This window comes from Cryptomeria japonica, chromosome 2 (genome assembly GCF_030272615.1).
Source record: "Cryptomeria japonica chromosome 2, Sugi_1.0, whole genome shotgun sequence".
Classification (NCBI taxonomy): domain Eukaryota; kingdom Viridiplantae; phylum Streptophyta; class Pinopsida; order Cupressales; family Cupressaceae; genus Cryptomeria; species Cryptomeria japonica.
In genome coordinates, this window is record NC_081406.1 from 151,284,542 (window position 1) to 151,300,095 (window position 15,554).

The window sequence follows — 15,554 nt, forward strand, 5'->3', positions numbered from 1 at the left end:
GTGTCATCCATAATGGGAGTATTTTGAGCAATATATTGAGAAACATTAATGTATCTATGGAGCATGATGGCAATCCTTGCTCAGTAATATATTGGAATTGAAACTTATCATTGCGAGTCAAACTATAAAGAGTGTCCAAATAAGATATGTATGTTGCCTTAATTGTCTTGTCAGGTACTAACATGCATGCGGGAGCCTTACATAACCTTAATGTGCTTAATATTTACTTGGCATAGGAAGCAAGTTGTATGATGTTAGATAATTCTGGCAAACATCTTTGTGACGAACAGAATGTTTTACCACACTAACACAGTGGAAAGCTTGGGACCTTTTTAAGAAGATGGTAGATCATAACTCCTTCAAGTGTGCTTTTCCCACAGCTACATGCTTAGGTTTTCTGTACGTGTCGTCATTTTATATTAGTATGCATTCTCAGCTTTGAGGCAATTCAGTATATATAGGGAATGCCAATATGTTAAAGATAGAAAAATACTTAGTTTTAAAGGATTCAAACAATTCGGCAAAAAATGTGCTTATATATTATTTATGACAATTTAGTAGATTTATGTGCATTGGACTAAAATGGTCGAAAGTTCATTTGCTGGAACCTCACGACTTCATAAGGGTTGACCCCGCCCCTGCCCCTTTGGACGCAAATTATATCTTAAATCTAGAAATTTTAAGCAAGGAAACTATGCCTTGTATTCCATATGGAGGAAAAGATCAGAAGTGATTCTGTATGGACAAAAATTAGCATGTTACTTACTCTATACTTCGGAGATGGTATGCTTTTGATAGATTGCAGGTTTTATCATTCGTTATATTATGTTGCAGATGCCATCTACTGTTCTATGCCTTGTTGATGTTGCTCGTACTATCTTCTTTCCACATTTTGTTGGAAGTGGTAGCTTCTGTTATTTGGGTTTGAGGAAGGGTGGTCTTTTATACCAAGGAGATGCGGGCGTACTCTCTATTTTACGAGGCCGTTGCAAGTAAAAACTTCCTAGAGATATTGAAGTTATTGTCTTGTCTCTTCTCTGCATATCTGGATTAAGGGGAAATTTTAGCGCACGTTTGCATTTTACTATAATTCCACGTATGTCAGGCTCTCTGATCATCAGTGGTTTCGATATTATCCCCACCAGACATTGAATTGTGTTTTACTTTTTGGCCATATCTATCTTGGATCAATTGGTCTTAGATCATATTAATGGAATGGTACATTTAACTGCAGCTACGTTTGTTCTAATAGGAGTTGATATAAATCATTATTTTAGTTATATCTTATATATCATTCATTATCGAATGTGATGAATTGACGTTTGGTACACTGTGTGTAATCTTCATATCCTCTCTAAAAATGTAGTGATTACTCATGGGTTGTGTAATGGACATGTCCTTTCTAAAAGAGGAGTTATTCATTATGAGGTGTATAATATTAATATCCTCTCTCATGTTAAAGTTAGAAGTGGAGTGAATACTTGTGGTTGTGGGGTGCGTAATATCCGTATCACCACTCTCAATTTAGTATTGGAGTGAATACTTCTTGGGTGCAAATTGAGTAAATTAACTTTTCTATCCCAAATCCCAAATTTTTAAGTGGAGTAAGGCAGATCTTGAGAAAAAAAACCTTGTTGCGACTTGGTTTAGTGCTAAAAATAAAGTCGGTCTATTGTTTCGTAAGTGCAACTACGTTGGTGATTCGTAAGATGAAATTTAGTAGCTTGAAATTAAGGAAAATGTTTTTGATAAATAAAGCAGTGATAACAAGGGCGCTGACCATTTACAAAGTTGAACAGCTAACTGAAAAAAACGGACCAAGTAAGGGTGAAAACTCCAAACAAACAAAGTTAGACAGGGCAAACAAACCCACTATCAAACCATCGACAAACCAACCCAACTCAAGAGTGGGGAGAGTCCACACCTTGACGAAGGGGGGGGGTTGGGGAAGGGGGGTAGATTTTCCTTTCCGCATGTGATAAACAACCATCCAGGCAACACTATCATTAGGAATATTCAAAGATAAATCAGGCGGAGGAGACCCCACAGATACACTGGCAGATTGCTGTAACAATGCACCAACAACCTGATGCTGCAGAAACACAACAGACTGTTGCTGAAGGACAAAATTGTCAGAGGAAGAGCGAAGCTGAGGATCAGGAGCAACGAATGTAGGAGCCAAGGGGACGAAAGAGTCTACAACAGTAGTAGCCTCAGCAAAGGCATCATCAACAGTAAGGGGCACCTCATCTCGAGAGGATTCAACCGAGATCGATTCAAGTTGTATAATCAACACCAAGTGATCCTAACTTCTCTTTAAGACTTTCTTGATCTTGGGAGTCTTAGTCTTAGGAGAAAAGCCACTCCTGACAGACATCTTATTCAAGTGCTCCATTGCAAATGCATGCATTGACGGATTAGACTTGGCAGAGCCCATATTACCTGGCACCAAAGACTTCGAAGAAGCCCCATTCACCTTCATTACAAAAGCAACAACAAAGAATAAAGAAAAGAAGGGAGAAGCCGTGAAACCCCACAACCCACAACTTACTCACGGCCAAAAATTCGCACAAACACCCCCAAACAAACCCAGCACACACCCCACACTAACATAGCAGAGGACAAAAGGAACGTCGAACATAGCTATCACCGAGAACAATAGAATAGAGGCTACGACATCAAGCCCTAGCCTGCAACACACATCCTCCCCGCAACCACACTTCACACACCCATCTCATCGTCCTCTATTTATTTTTATATATTGTGAAATATCATATAATTATTATATTAACATTTTTCTTATTAGAATATACGTCATTTGTTAGATTATATAAATTTCTTATATTATTAAATATATTCTAATATATTATATACAATAAAATATAATCTATCTATAATATTATTTATTTACATGTCATATGTTTTAGATAATATAAATTTTAGCTAAAGAAAAAATATATAATTATTCTACTATTTTGATGTTCTAACTTGTTATATTAATTATATTTATATAATAATTCCTACATTAAATTTAATAATCATAATGTATGACATATAATATAATTGTTATATAAATATATATAATAATTTATATCTTCTTTCTATCTAGGTATCCGGTTTCTTCTCGTTCCTTTTTTAATCTTTTCTTAATAGTTATTTGTAATTTCATAAGAAGACATAAGTAATTAAAATAATTTTCAAACTTAAATCTAAAATAAAAATTAGAATAGAATAAATTAAATGTAAAATCAAAATATATAAAAATTCAAATATTATGAAAAATGATAATTTAAAAATATATGTGAATAATAATAAATTTTCAAAACTTATTAAATTAATAAATAACTATAAAATATACATATTTATTGAATAAGTATGTATAATTTTTAATTTTTAAAAGGTTAAATAATAATATTATAAACATATTTATTATAATATAATAGTTATTAAAATAGATAAATAAATAAAATTAAAAAAAACAAAACATTTGATTATTATGTATATGTTATATTTATTATATATTATGATATAATAATTTTTTTTTGATCAATAATTTTTGTTGATTTTATACTTTAAATAACTATATACATATCTATCCAGACCATTAAAAACCAGCGATAAACCTCAAAGTCTGAGAGCGGAATATAAAACAGACAACTATAAGCCATTAAAGGCTGTACGTAGACAACACTACTATCCAACTACCTATTCCAAACAAAACCTAGTAAAAATTGGAATAGAAGACTAAAAAACCTCCTCCTTGATTTTTCACGTTCTTGCTAGGATCAAAACCCCGACCATCTTGAACACCAGTCTTTGGCTGCTTGCCATGATCCTGCTTATTTTTTTCTGCACAAGCCATGTCTCTTGCAACCTTAGCCGAATGGATGTACATTGGCAAATCCTCCCATGCCTCCCAAACCTCTTTGGTCCTTGCCACACGGTCTGCACCATCCCGCCTGAGCATGAACGGCCAATATTCTGCATTCACTTGGTCTGGCATTACTCCTTCCCCAAACAGACGTCTCAAACCTTGCTCAGGAACCACTCTCCCCAGCAGAGAAACCAAACCGCACAATGAGTGAGTTGGGACACACACTTTTGCCACCCATTCAACTTCTGACTTGGTCCTAAAGGAAAGACCCCAAGCCACCAACATCGACACGATTTCCATGTTTGTTCTATATCGAAACTCAAACACCAAGTAATCATGGCCTAACAATCGTTTGATGATGTCCAAGAATTCCTCCTCATCACAAAGAAAAATGCCACCCAACCACTTATCCGAGATGCACCTTGAAAATGCCAATTACTGTTTGGTGGAGTGCAAAGTGAAATTGGTATCCATCGCAAGTATCCAGCTAGAGGGATTAAAGTTTATAACTCCGCCACCACACCACACCTTCACTCCAGAAAACCGAGATAAGGCTTCACTTAGAAGAAACAAATGCCTACAAACCCAGAAATTTTGATTTCAAGACCATGCCAACCCATCCGCACGACGGAAGACGTGCCACCCTGCATCCATCCAATCACAAAAAACCTGTCATAACAATCATACTAGGTGGCGGCTCAAATTAAAATATGAAGGAGTAAGATCGGCATGGAGAGAATAAACAAGGGAGTAAATTAAGTGAACTCATACATCCTAATGGCAAGAGTCATCATTTCCAAGTACCCACTCAAGCAGCCCATGCCACATCAGCCCCTGAGCTGTCCCACCAATGAATACCTTGGGGGTCCAACTCACATCCCAGGTTGGACAAAGCATCCACCTCCCCATTGTCATCCCTTCGGATATGTGAGATTTTGAAGTCTTGAAAAGAGTTAAGTTTTGTACAAATAATAGAAATAAATTTATTTATTCACCAACACTGGGAAGATCCACCGGAAATTGCATCTGTAACTACCTTGGAAAAAATTCATTTCTATTAAAATAAATGTAAAAATCTGTGTTTAAACTGTTCAGAAGAAAATTAATACATTAAATATGATATTGATTTAATAAAAATTCATGAAAAAACAAACAGCACATTTGACATATCATTATTAAAATTCAAACCGCTACACACTGACAAAATTCTCCTTGGGGCAAACAAAATGACTTAACTATTCTTCTTTCCCGCTTTGTCAGAGATATCTGTTTCATATCAAAACAAATTAATGTGTGAACAGTGGAGGGGAGTTAAAAATGAACGGATCAGATGATTTTGATCGTCTTGCAGGGATTAAGAAGTATTGCCAACCGTTGATCATCCATGTCAGGTCGTCCATCTCAGATAAGAGACGCCTTCAGCGTTATTAGTGCCCATTGATTATTAATTTCATATTTGATTAATTATTAAGTTGAAATCTATGATTTAATTATTTTGACATCTAACAACCAGGCATCAAATATAATACTTAAATTGACAAGATAAAAGCTAATGCAAGGGTGTGATGGTTCTCGGTAGGTTCAGCATACCTCCTCCTGTATGATGCCCTGCCTCTAGGAATTTCCTTTGCAAGGGTTAGAATAGATGCCTTGTATACACCTCAAGTTACAAGTGGTAGTCAGTCTGAAATCACAAATAAAAAATAATAACTATGAATATTACTCAAATCTATATTCACCAAATTGAAATCATACAAAAGAAAATACAAATATACCCGAGTATCACTCTAAATCATGCTGCAGGAATATAATGCTCAGTTCGATAAGGAAAACGCAACTGTCATTATTCATGGACATCCATTTCAATAATAGATATATCATTAGAACATAAAATATATTCAGCAAACATGATTATTAATTTTTTATTAATAGATGAAATAAGGGATGTGACTATCATATAGAGCTTGTACCGCATATCTTGCAGTCATAGGAACACAAGCTCTTTCATCTACTTTTAAAACCAAGGGCAAAGTTCTTCAAGTAACCTGAGGTAAGTTGCAGGAGATACCAAATGCTGTAGCCTGGAAACAAGTTTATATATTTTGCATTACTAACGAAGAAGATATCTTGTACAGCATAAGGCTTTATGGATGATTTAATTCCTTTGTATAATCTTCGTCCTTTTGCCTGGCTTCTGTCTTAGGTGATTCCATCAGATCGATATGTTCCTTTCATATGCAAAAGGATAGAACTTTATCCATATCATGTTTGCACTGTCCTATGCCATTATAGTCAAATATTTCTGTACCTTTTATCCATTCACGTTATTTTATTCTATATGCAAGATTAAGGCCTCTACATGTTTTAGGCAAGGTTATAGGCGAGTCACAAGTGACAGATAAAATATTCGTGTCTATATAAGTTAATGGCATGCAAAAAAATTCAACTAATCTTTCTTCTAAAACATTACATATAATTTTCTTTTGTATTTATTCAGCACATATGCATGTGGCCATTGTCCTTATGTCTAAATATGTATTGTGCTGTTGCAGGCATTCAACACAGACACAGACAGCACCCAGTTTGAATAACTTGAAGAACACATTAAACACTCAGAAGCAGCATGGACAGGCAGACGATCGGTTCATCAAAGGAAATTCTACAAAGATTCAAATGGAAACTAAAAATATTAGTCACATATCATCTGAAAGCCAAGCCCCAAACAGAGGGGCTGACTGGGATACTTATGGGAAAGTTTTTCGTGGGGCTTCTGGCAGAGATGGTCAGATTTCTAACAATCCACAACCTATTTCTCCAAATCATGTTAATATGCTTGTTACAAATTACAGGAGCAAAGAGTGGGATGCTTTTGCTGAACTGGATGGTCCTGGTGTAGATTTAGAACATGAAAAGATATCAACTTGCATTAACAGGATTTTGAGCTCAAATAAAGAGCAACAGATTTCTGCAGTTTCTGATGCAAAAATGGTACTGTTATTTTCTGTAGGAAATCTTTTACAGTTTATTCCTTGTATCAATTATTATGGGAATCCATTCGCACTAGCTCTTTGTGTCATTGTCCTCTTTATTCGCTCATTCATTTTTTTCTGTAATTCTGATGATTTCTCCAGCAGTAGTAACAGGAAACAGTATTCAGGTACATACACCTTCTCAAGGTTGCAGGTTTTAACCATTTTAGGATCAGTGGATGGGAATTGTAATGTCTTGGTGAGCGTTCTATCAGTGCTGTCTAATATGCCTGGATAGTAGTTTTTTATTTATTTGTAAATTCCCCTTGCGTGTCTGGCAGCCTAGATGCCACAATTGAGGGGTATCTCTTCTGTCAAATTCACTCATGATTTGTGCCTGGCCTCATCAGTTGGGTATGCCATACACAATTGAATGTGGTAGTTTGTCCCTCCACCCATTTCACTGCCTAGATTGTAGTTTAGTTTCAACTTTCAAGCCAATCATGTCATTTTTATTATAATCTGCTTGGCTCTTCCATCTGTCTTTGTGGTCATGTCATCTTTAATATAAAAAAATTGTGTTGTACAGTGAATTAAAATTTCAATATTGTCCATCGTGTTAAAGATCTCGTTAATCGATGAGTTGTAACTTAAAGCTATGCAAGGACATGAATAATCTTGGTTTTAATCTTCCCCAGATCTACATATCCACTTCATTGGAAGTTTGACAGGTGGTCTTGATTTCCGGCAGACTGAAGTCCAAGTGGCACGGGACGATGATTTCTCTAAGAAGAGTATTCCAGCAAGGGAGAAAATTGCCAACAAAAGAGATTATCTTCTAGCCAGAGCAAAGAAGTTTAGTAATTCAAAGAGCGCAGCACTGAAGTTTGTTTTAGAGGATAATGTGAGAGAAGAGAAGGAAAAGAAAGAAGTCAAGGAAAAGAAGGATGTGGCCATGAAGCAGAAAGAACAGAAGGAAAAGAAGGGAGAAGTGGCCATGAAGCAGAAACCTTTTAATCAAGATACAGAGTCAAATTCAATCCATGGAGAAAAGTCTGTTTGTGTTGAGTATGTTCCACATGGCATCAGCGTTCTTGAAATTAGAAAAGCGTTCTCTGTATATGGAGATATTGTTGGCTGTTTCATAAGAGCTGGCGATGATGGAATGTCTGGCTGTCATATTGAATTCAAGGTACCTTGATAGTGTGCAATATTATTTTGTATATATATATTATAATTTCAAATTGATTTTCTGAAACTCTGCAGACTACTGAAGATAAAGAGAGAGCTCTATCTGATCGTTGGGTTATAGTCAATGGGAAACAATTGTCAGTATGCCGGGTTGATATTCCAGTTACAACTATTGTTCGGATTACCAATTTGGATCCAGAGACAGCTTTAAATGATGTACATAAAATATGTATGTCATATGGTAATATGGAGAGCTTGCAGATGAGGGAAGATTATGCTGTTGATGCATACTTTTGTATTTCAGAGAGTCGTAACATGCCAAAAATTTTGGAGAAGTATGAGATACGACCTTTGTATTTAGTCAGTGCCCTCTATTATTGTTATGTTCTGATGGTCTTGAATGATGAATACAGGTTGGCTTCCAACATTTCTGATTTTTTTGTGTTTGCAGGTTAAATGAAGTAACGCTGAATAAAAGACGCTGGATAGCTCAACCAGCCCCAAGGTTAGCAAAATGCATGTCTGAGACACCAGAGGGTCAGAAGTGGGCAGGTAAGCAATTGAGCAACCAGATACACAACATCAAAAATCATTTACGGCTTAAGAGAATATATTTGGAGGATCTCGAGGAGCTGCATGGTGCCATAATGCATATTAAGGAATGTCCAAATCCTTCCGACAATGGATCAACTTGATTTAGAAGCAGTTTTCCATCAATGTCGGATGCCTTCTAATATATTCTTGCGTAAGAGTCCAATTAATGTGGCTTAAGTGGTTCCAGTTTTCACAATTCTGATTATTTCTCTCTTAGGAATTCCTAATGGATACTGTACAACTGGCAACAGAAGTGTCATCCATAATGGGAGTATTTTGAGCAATATATTGAGAAACATTAATGTATCTATGGAGCATGATGGCAATCCTTGCTCAGTAATATATTGGAATTGAAACTTATCATTGCGAGTCAAACTATAAAGAGTGTCCAAATAAGATATGTATGTTGCCTTAATTGTCTTGTCAGGTACTAACATGCATGCGGGAGCCTTACATAACCTTAATGTGCTTAATATTTACTTGGCATAGGAAGCAAGTTGTATGATGTTAGATAATTCTGGCAAACATCTTTGTGACGAACAGAATGTTTTACCACACTAACACAGTGGAAAGCTTGGGACCTTTTTAAGAAGATGGTAGATCATAACTCCTTCAAGTGTGCTTTTCCCACAGCTACATGCTTAGGTTTTCTGTACGTGTCGTCATTTTATATTAGTATGCATTCTCAGCTTTGAGGCAATTCAGTATATATAGGGAATGCCAATATGTTAAAGATAGAAAAATACTTAGTTTTAAAGGATTCAAACAATTCGGCAAAAAATGTGCTTATATATTATTTATGACAATTTAGTAGATTTATGTGCATTGGACTAAAATGGTCGAAAGTTCATTTGCTGGAACCTCACGACTTCATAAGGGTTGACCCCGCCCCTGCCCCTTTGGACGCAAATTATATCTTAAATCTAGAAATTTTAAGCAAGGAAACTATGCCTTGTATTCCATATGGAGGAAAAGATCAGAAGTGATTCTGTATGGACAAAAATTAGCATGTTACTTACTCTATACTTCGGAGATGGTATGCTTTTGATAGATTGCAGGTTTTATCATTCGTTATATTATGTTGCAGATGCCATCTACTGTTCTATGCCTTGTTGATGTTGCTCGTACTATCTTCTTTCCACATTTTGTTGGAAGTGGTAGCTTCTGTTATTTGGGTTTGAGGAAGGGTGGTCTTTTATACCAAGGAGATGCGGGCGTACTCTCTATTTTACGAGGCCGTTGCAAGTAAAAACTTCCTAGAGATATTGAAGTTATTGTCTTGTCTCTTCTCTGCATATCTGGATTAAGGGGAAATTTTAGCGCACGTTTGCATTTTACTATAATTCCACGTATGTCAGGCTCTCTGATCATCAGTGGTTTCGATATTATCCCCACCAGACATTGAATTGTGTTTTACTTTTTGGCCATATCTATCTTGGATCAATTGGTCTTAGATCATATTAATGGAATGGTACATTTAACTGCAGCTACGTTTGTTCTAATAGGAGTTGATATAAATCATTATTTTAGTTATATCTTATATATCATTCATTATCGAATGTGATGAATTGACGTTTGGTACACTGTGTGTAATCTTCATATCCTCTCTAAAAATGTAGTGATTACTCATGGGTTGTGTAATGGACATGTCCTTTCTAAAAGAGGAGTTATTCATTATGAGGTGTATAATATTAATATCCTCTCTCATGTTAAAGTTAGAAGTGGAGTGAATACTTGTGGTTGTGGGGTGCGTAATATCCGTATCACCACTCTCAATTTAGTATTGGAGTGAATACTTCTTGGGTGCAAATTGAGTAAATTAACTTTTCTATCCCAAATCCCAAATTTTTAAGTGGAGTAAGGCAGATCTTGAGAAAAAAAACCTTGTTGCGACTTGGTTTAGTGCTAAAAATAAAGTCGGTCTATTGTTTCGTAAGTGCAACTACGTTGGTGATTCGTAAGATGAAATTTAGTAGCTTGAAATTAAGGAAAATGTTTTTGATAAATAAAGCAGTGATAACAAGGGCGCTGACCATTTACAAAGTTGAACAGCTAACTGAAAAAAACGGACCAAGTAAGGGTGAAAACTCCAAACAAACAAAGTTAGACAGGGCAAACAAACCCACTATCAAACCATCGACAAACCAACCCAACTCAAGAGTGGGGAGAGTCCACACCTTGACGAAGGGGGGGGGGTTGGGGAAGGGGGGTAGATTTTCCTTTCCGCATGTGATAAACAACCATCCAGGCAACACTATCATTAGGAATATTCAAAGATAAATCAGGCGGAGGAGACCCCACAGATACACTGGCAGATTGCTGTAACAATGCACCAACAACCTGATGCTGCAGAAACACAACAGACTGTTGCTGAAGGACAAAATTGTCAGAGGAAGAGCGAAGCTGAGGATCAGGAGCAACGAATGTAGGAGCCAAGGGGACGAAAGAGTCTACAACAGTAGTAGCCTCAGCAAAGGCATCATCAACAGTAAGGGGCACCTCATCTCGAGAGGATTCAACCGAGACAGAGTCGGAAGCATTAATTGTCAAGTGATCTTCAGTAGCGTCCTTCCACCAAGTAGTAGTGCCTCTGTGGCGGGAGAGAGAGCAGGCTGAAGCCAAGTGTCCCGTTGAGAAGCATCGTCGACAGCGAAAGGGGAGGCCCTCATAATCCAGCGGTTGAGCCCAAGGCTTATCCCCAACCATAAGCACCACATCCTTGGGGAGGGCTAGATATGTGTCAATATCAATCAATAGGCGAGCAAAGGTAGAGTGACCCACGGAGGTCGTTGCATCGTCAACCTTCAGGAAACTGCCAATGGAGTTATCGATAGCCTCAAAGCAAGAAGGCTCCCAGAAATAGAGGGGGAGATTAGGGAGGCGAACCCAAACCAGACGAATAGATAAAGATTCAGTAAGGGGGTTGAAGGAAGGAGACCAGGGCTTAATGGAGAGAGAGTGATCCCCCCAAGACCACAACTTTCCCAACACCAAATCACGGTCAAGAGTAGAGGTAAAAGAAGCAATGAAAAAACTTTTAGCACACGGGAAAAGCTCAATGCCATAAGCAACTAAAGGCTTCCAAGAAACACTCACCCAATGATGAAGGTTTGGAAGGGAAGGCCAAAACCCAACAAATTTGCAGACCAACGCACTGTGTTGGTAGAAATCGATATTCTCCACAACCTCCTGGCCACAAACCACAATAGGAGAAGTCTTGGCACAAGGAAGAGGACGAACCCCCTTGGAAGGATGGGCAGCAAATCTAGCCACATGAGCAAAGTTACGGTTCCCAGCAAAAGAAGGTCTGGGCAGAGCATTAGCAGCCGCAGGAGGGTCGTCATAAGCCCCACCAGTATGAGGAGAGTCACCATTGACCTGAGCATCAGCACCAGCAGCATGGGCGTCCAAGTCCAAAACCGGATCTGAGGCACCAATCTTTTGCCGGGAAAATGTTTTTTCAATGTAAATCTTTTAATATGTATATGACAACTAATCATATTCTTATACATTTAGACTCTAGGAGAATTTAAATAGTAGTACAAAACATATGATATTGTGAAGTGTTGTAAAGTTTGCAATAGTTATAAGACACGATCCTTTAAGTGATAATCTAAGGTTATCTAAAATAGAATTATACTATGTATGATCACTTTTCAAAGAAATTATAACTTAATTATGTTAAACTAAGTTAATATTTAATTATAAAATCTTATTATTCATTTAAGAAAGGTTAAAGATGTAAAAAGCACCTCAAGATCATCATAGAAAAGATATATCTTCAATCCTTTTGTCTTTTTAAAAACATCTCAATAACTCTCTTACAAAGGAGGTGTGGGATAATAAATGAAAGTGCAAGAGCAAGAAATATGGAAACATAAACTAAATAATTATGTTAGCAACTTCCTCTGAGACAAAATTAGTTCAATGTATCTTTTTATGGTAGTTGATGTTTTCTTTTGTTTTTGAAATTCTTAGTAATTTTTGTTGAATAAATTATCTTAATGTTTTATTGAAATTGATTCTTTAATATACCCCTCAATCAATTATTTTTCATTTCATTTCATGAGATTTTGATTGAATACTTTTTGGCACAAGGCATTGACATCATAAGGGATGAGGTTGCAATCATGTCTCAAGTGACTTTGGTGGAATGCATTTAAGCCCTTTGGGTATTAGCTAAAGAGACATCAACTTAGACTCATGATCATGAATTAGTATGTTTGATGTTGTTCTTTCCATCTTTGGTGCTACCTTTTATTATACTATTGTTTTATAATTGATTGAAAACAATTAGCAATTTTAGAGCAAGGTTTCAATCTTCTTAGCAATACTAGTTTATCAAAGCACATATTTGTTTTACTGATGCAAAAATTCGGTTTCATTAATCTACCAATATGTTAAATGTTAAACAAATACTAACAAACAATTACAATTTTAGACTCTTCATTATACGTTTTGTTTTAGGCGTACTGTTTTTGTGATCATGGTGAAGCTTTCCCTCAATTGGTGTTATCTTTTTTACAAGCAAGGTTTTTTCTTGTATTCTTTTGTTTTTGAGCTTGGGTTATGTTCGATTTTGGCTTTTCTTGGGTTATTCATTCTTTTTATTTGTGTTAGTTGAATTCTATGCTGGCAATATTTTCAAGCCCTTTGATGCATTATTAATCAATGACTCATGTGCCCCTAAGAGATATCACTAGATAATAATTCAAATAAGTGCTAATTGTTTGATTCTATTTTGATCTTGTGTTCACATTCTCTAAAGCTTGTAGTTGCATGATTAGAGAGTTGTGTCATTCATCACAAGCTTAACATGTCATCCATTTGCAGGGCCTCTAGTTTGTTTAATTTTTGAACATATAAGATCATGAGGTTAGCGATACAATGTGGTTGGCTTGCACATCCTCGCAAGGTGGTTAGAGCTCAAAAGATAACAATGTGCATAAGGCATCAAATTAGGTTTCCATCTAGCAATTGGTGCATCATCATGGTGGGCCCTCTTTTGCTTGTTTGCATGGCCTCAAGGTACGAACATGGTAGTAATAATATTGAGGGCATATTGCAAGCCCATACATTCCTAAAAGATGTCACTTTTTAGTTGTGAATTGGTTTGTCATTGGGTGAGGAATTTGTCTCTACAATTATGTTGGCCCTAGGCTTCTTGATGGGTATTAAGGTATATACTAATTCAATGGTTCTAAGGTAGCAACTACTATTCATTCCATGTTAAATTAGACCAAATAGTGGTGCATGCAACTCCTTTCCATCTTTCTCCAAGTTGTGAGGGCCAAAGTGTGCATTTTTTAATGAATATTATGTGAGCTCCCTATGCATGTATTCTATGATGCCTTTGTTATATTTATTCACCTTATTTGGAATTAGTAGTTTCTATCAACAAATCCCAATTGTTGTGCTTTTGAATTTAAATGCATTCCAAAAATCATGCTATAGCATTGAAGTTGTAATCAATGCGCATATTTACTCTCCACTATGGATCAAATTGGTGGGTATTCACATGTTGAGTGGATTGGGTAGTTCATATGAGAATCTAGTGAGCAATTATGTGTGAAGTTAGAATTTATCATCTACAAAAAAAATCTATTTGGAGCTTAATGCATATGAGCTACTCTCTAAATCCATATGAATAGGATATTTAATATTTAATATATTGAAGCCTAATTACATAGAGTAATGTACAAACACATGCATCTCTTTAAAGCAAGCATCAAGTTGATAACATGTTCAAGAAGCAAATGGACTCCAATCACTTCCAATAAGGATGAGAATTAACTCATTGTAACTAATATGATATATGGAGTGTAACTTGACATATGCTAAATATTGGATGCAAAAAACAAAGCACATGATTGATTGATGCAACTACACGATTGTACTTAAATAAAACATGTTACACACACACACACACACACACACACACACACACACACACATCTGTTTGTTGTGTGTGTGTGTGTGTGTGTGTGTGTGTGTGTGTGTGTGTGTGTGTGTGTGTGTGTACATGATGTACATATGCATATGCATATGCATATACATATACATACATACATACATATTGAAGTTCCAGGTAAACTATACAATGATTGACACCAAAATAATAAGATACATTAATATATATATATATATATATATTGAAGTTGCGGGTAAACTATACCATGTTTGACACCAAAATAATAAGATACATTAATTTTTATTTGATGATTACACAAAATGATGCAAATACTTATATAGAATTGAATTCCCATGAAACTCTAATCTAATTTAAACTACTCCAAACGACCTATGGGAATAACTCCCAACTTCTTATTTATCAATTTACTATATAAAAACTAACCTGAATTTATTTATCAATTTACTAAATAAAAACTAACCTAAATTTATTATAAATTAATAATTACATGTTATTTTTTTAATTATTTATTCTAATCCATACTAGAACTAACCATTGATATAATAAATTCATCATTTCCCAATTTATTACATCAATATGAAGTTAATCTCAACCCTTCTGGAGGCTTTGATGAAATGCCACCAATTCTCTTTGCTTGTCCAAGAAACCCTAGTCTAACTCCATCAATGGATCTCTTGACTGTAAAATGTGCAAAACATTTTGTACAACATGAGAGAACATAAATTGTTTGTATTCTCCTTGCACAATGAGAGAATGCCTTTCCTCGAAAATCCACATCTTTGAGTGTGTCAAAATCCCTCCTCTAGTGTTGCACATGATAGATCAACTCTCTTTTGAGAGTTCACATCTCTGAGTCCTCTAGTGTTGTGGAAACATTTTCTCTTTTGTTGTACAAAAGAACCTCAACCACTATAGATACATTAATTGCACACAAGAAAAGCCTACACCCCCCTTGTTCCATGAAGGAATACAAATATAAATTATTGTTTCTCAT

At 35.9% G+C, this 15,554-nt stretch overlaps 1 protein-coding gene across 1 annotated transcript in view; it reads left to right on the top strand.

Moving 5' to 3' along the window:
• The window catches only part of LOC131071363 (uncharacterized), a 63,705-nt gene extending 54,717 nt beyond the window's left edge, over positions 1 to 8,988 (top strand). The window contains exons 3-6 of the mRNA XM_058007168.2: positions 6,427 to 6,862; positions 7,595 to 8,035; positions 8,110 to 8,369; positions 8,486 to 8,988. Coding sequence (XP_057863151.2) covers positions 6,427 to 6,862; positions 7,595 to 8,035; positions 8,110 to 8,369; positions 8,486 to 8,729 — 1,381 coding nt within the window. The 3' untranslated portion in view covers positions 8,730 to 8,988. The remainder of the gene's footprint in view (positions 1 to 6,426; positions 6,863 to 7,594; positions 8,036 to 8,109; positions 8,370 to 8,485) is intronic.
• Positions 8,989 to 15,554: the final 6,566 nt, after the last annotated feature.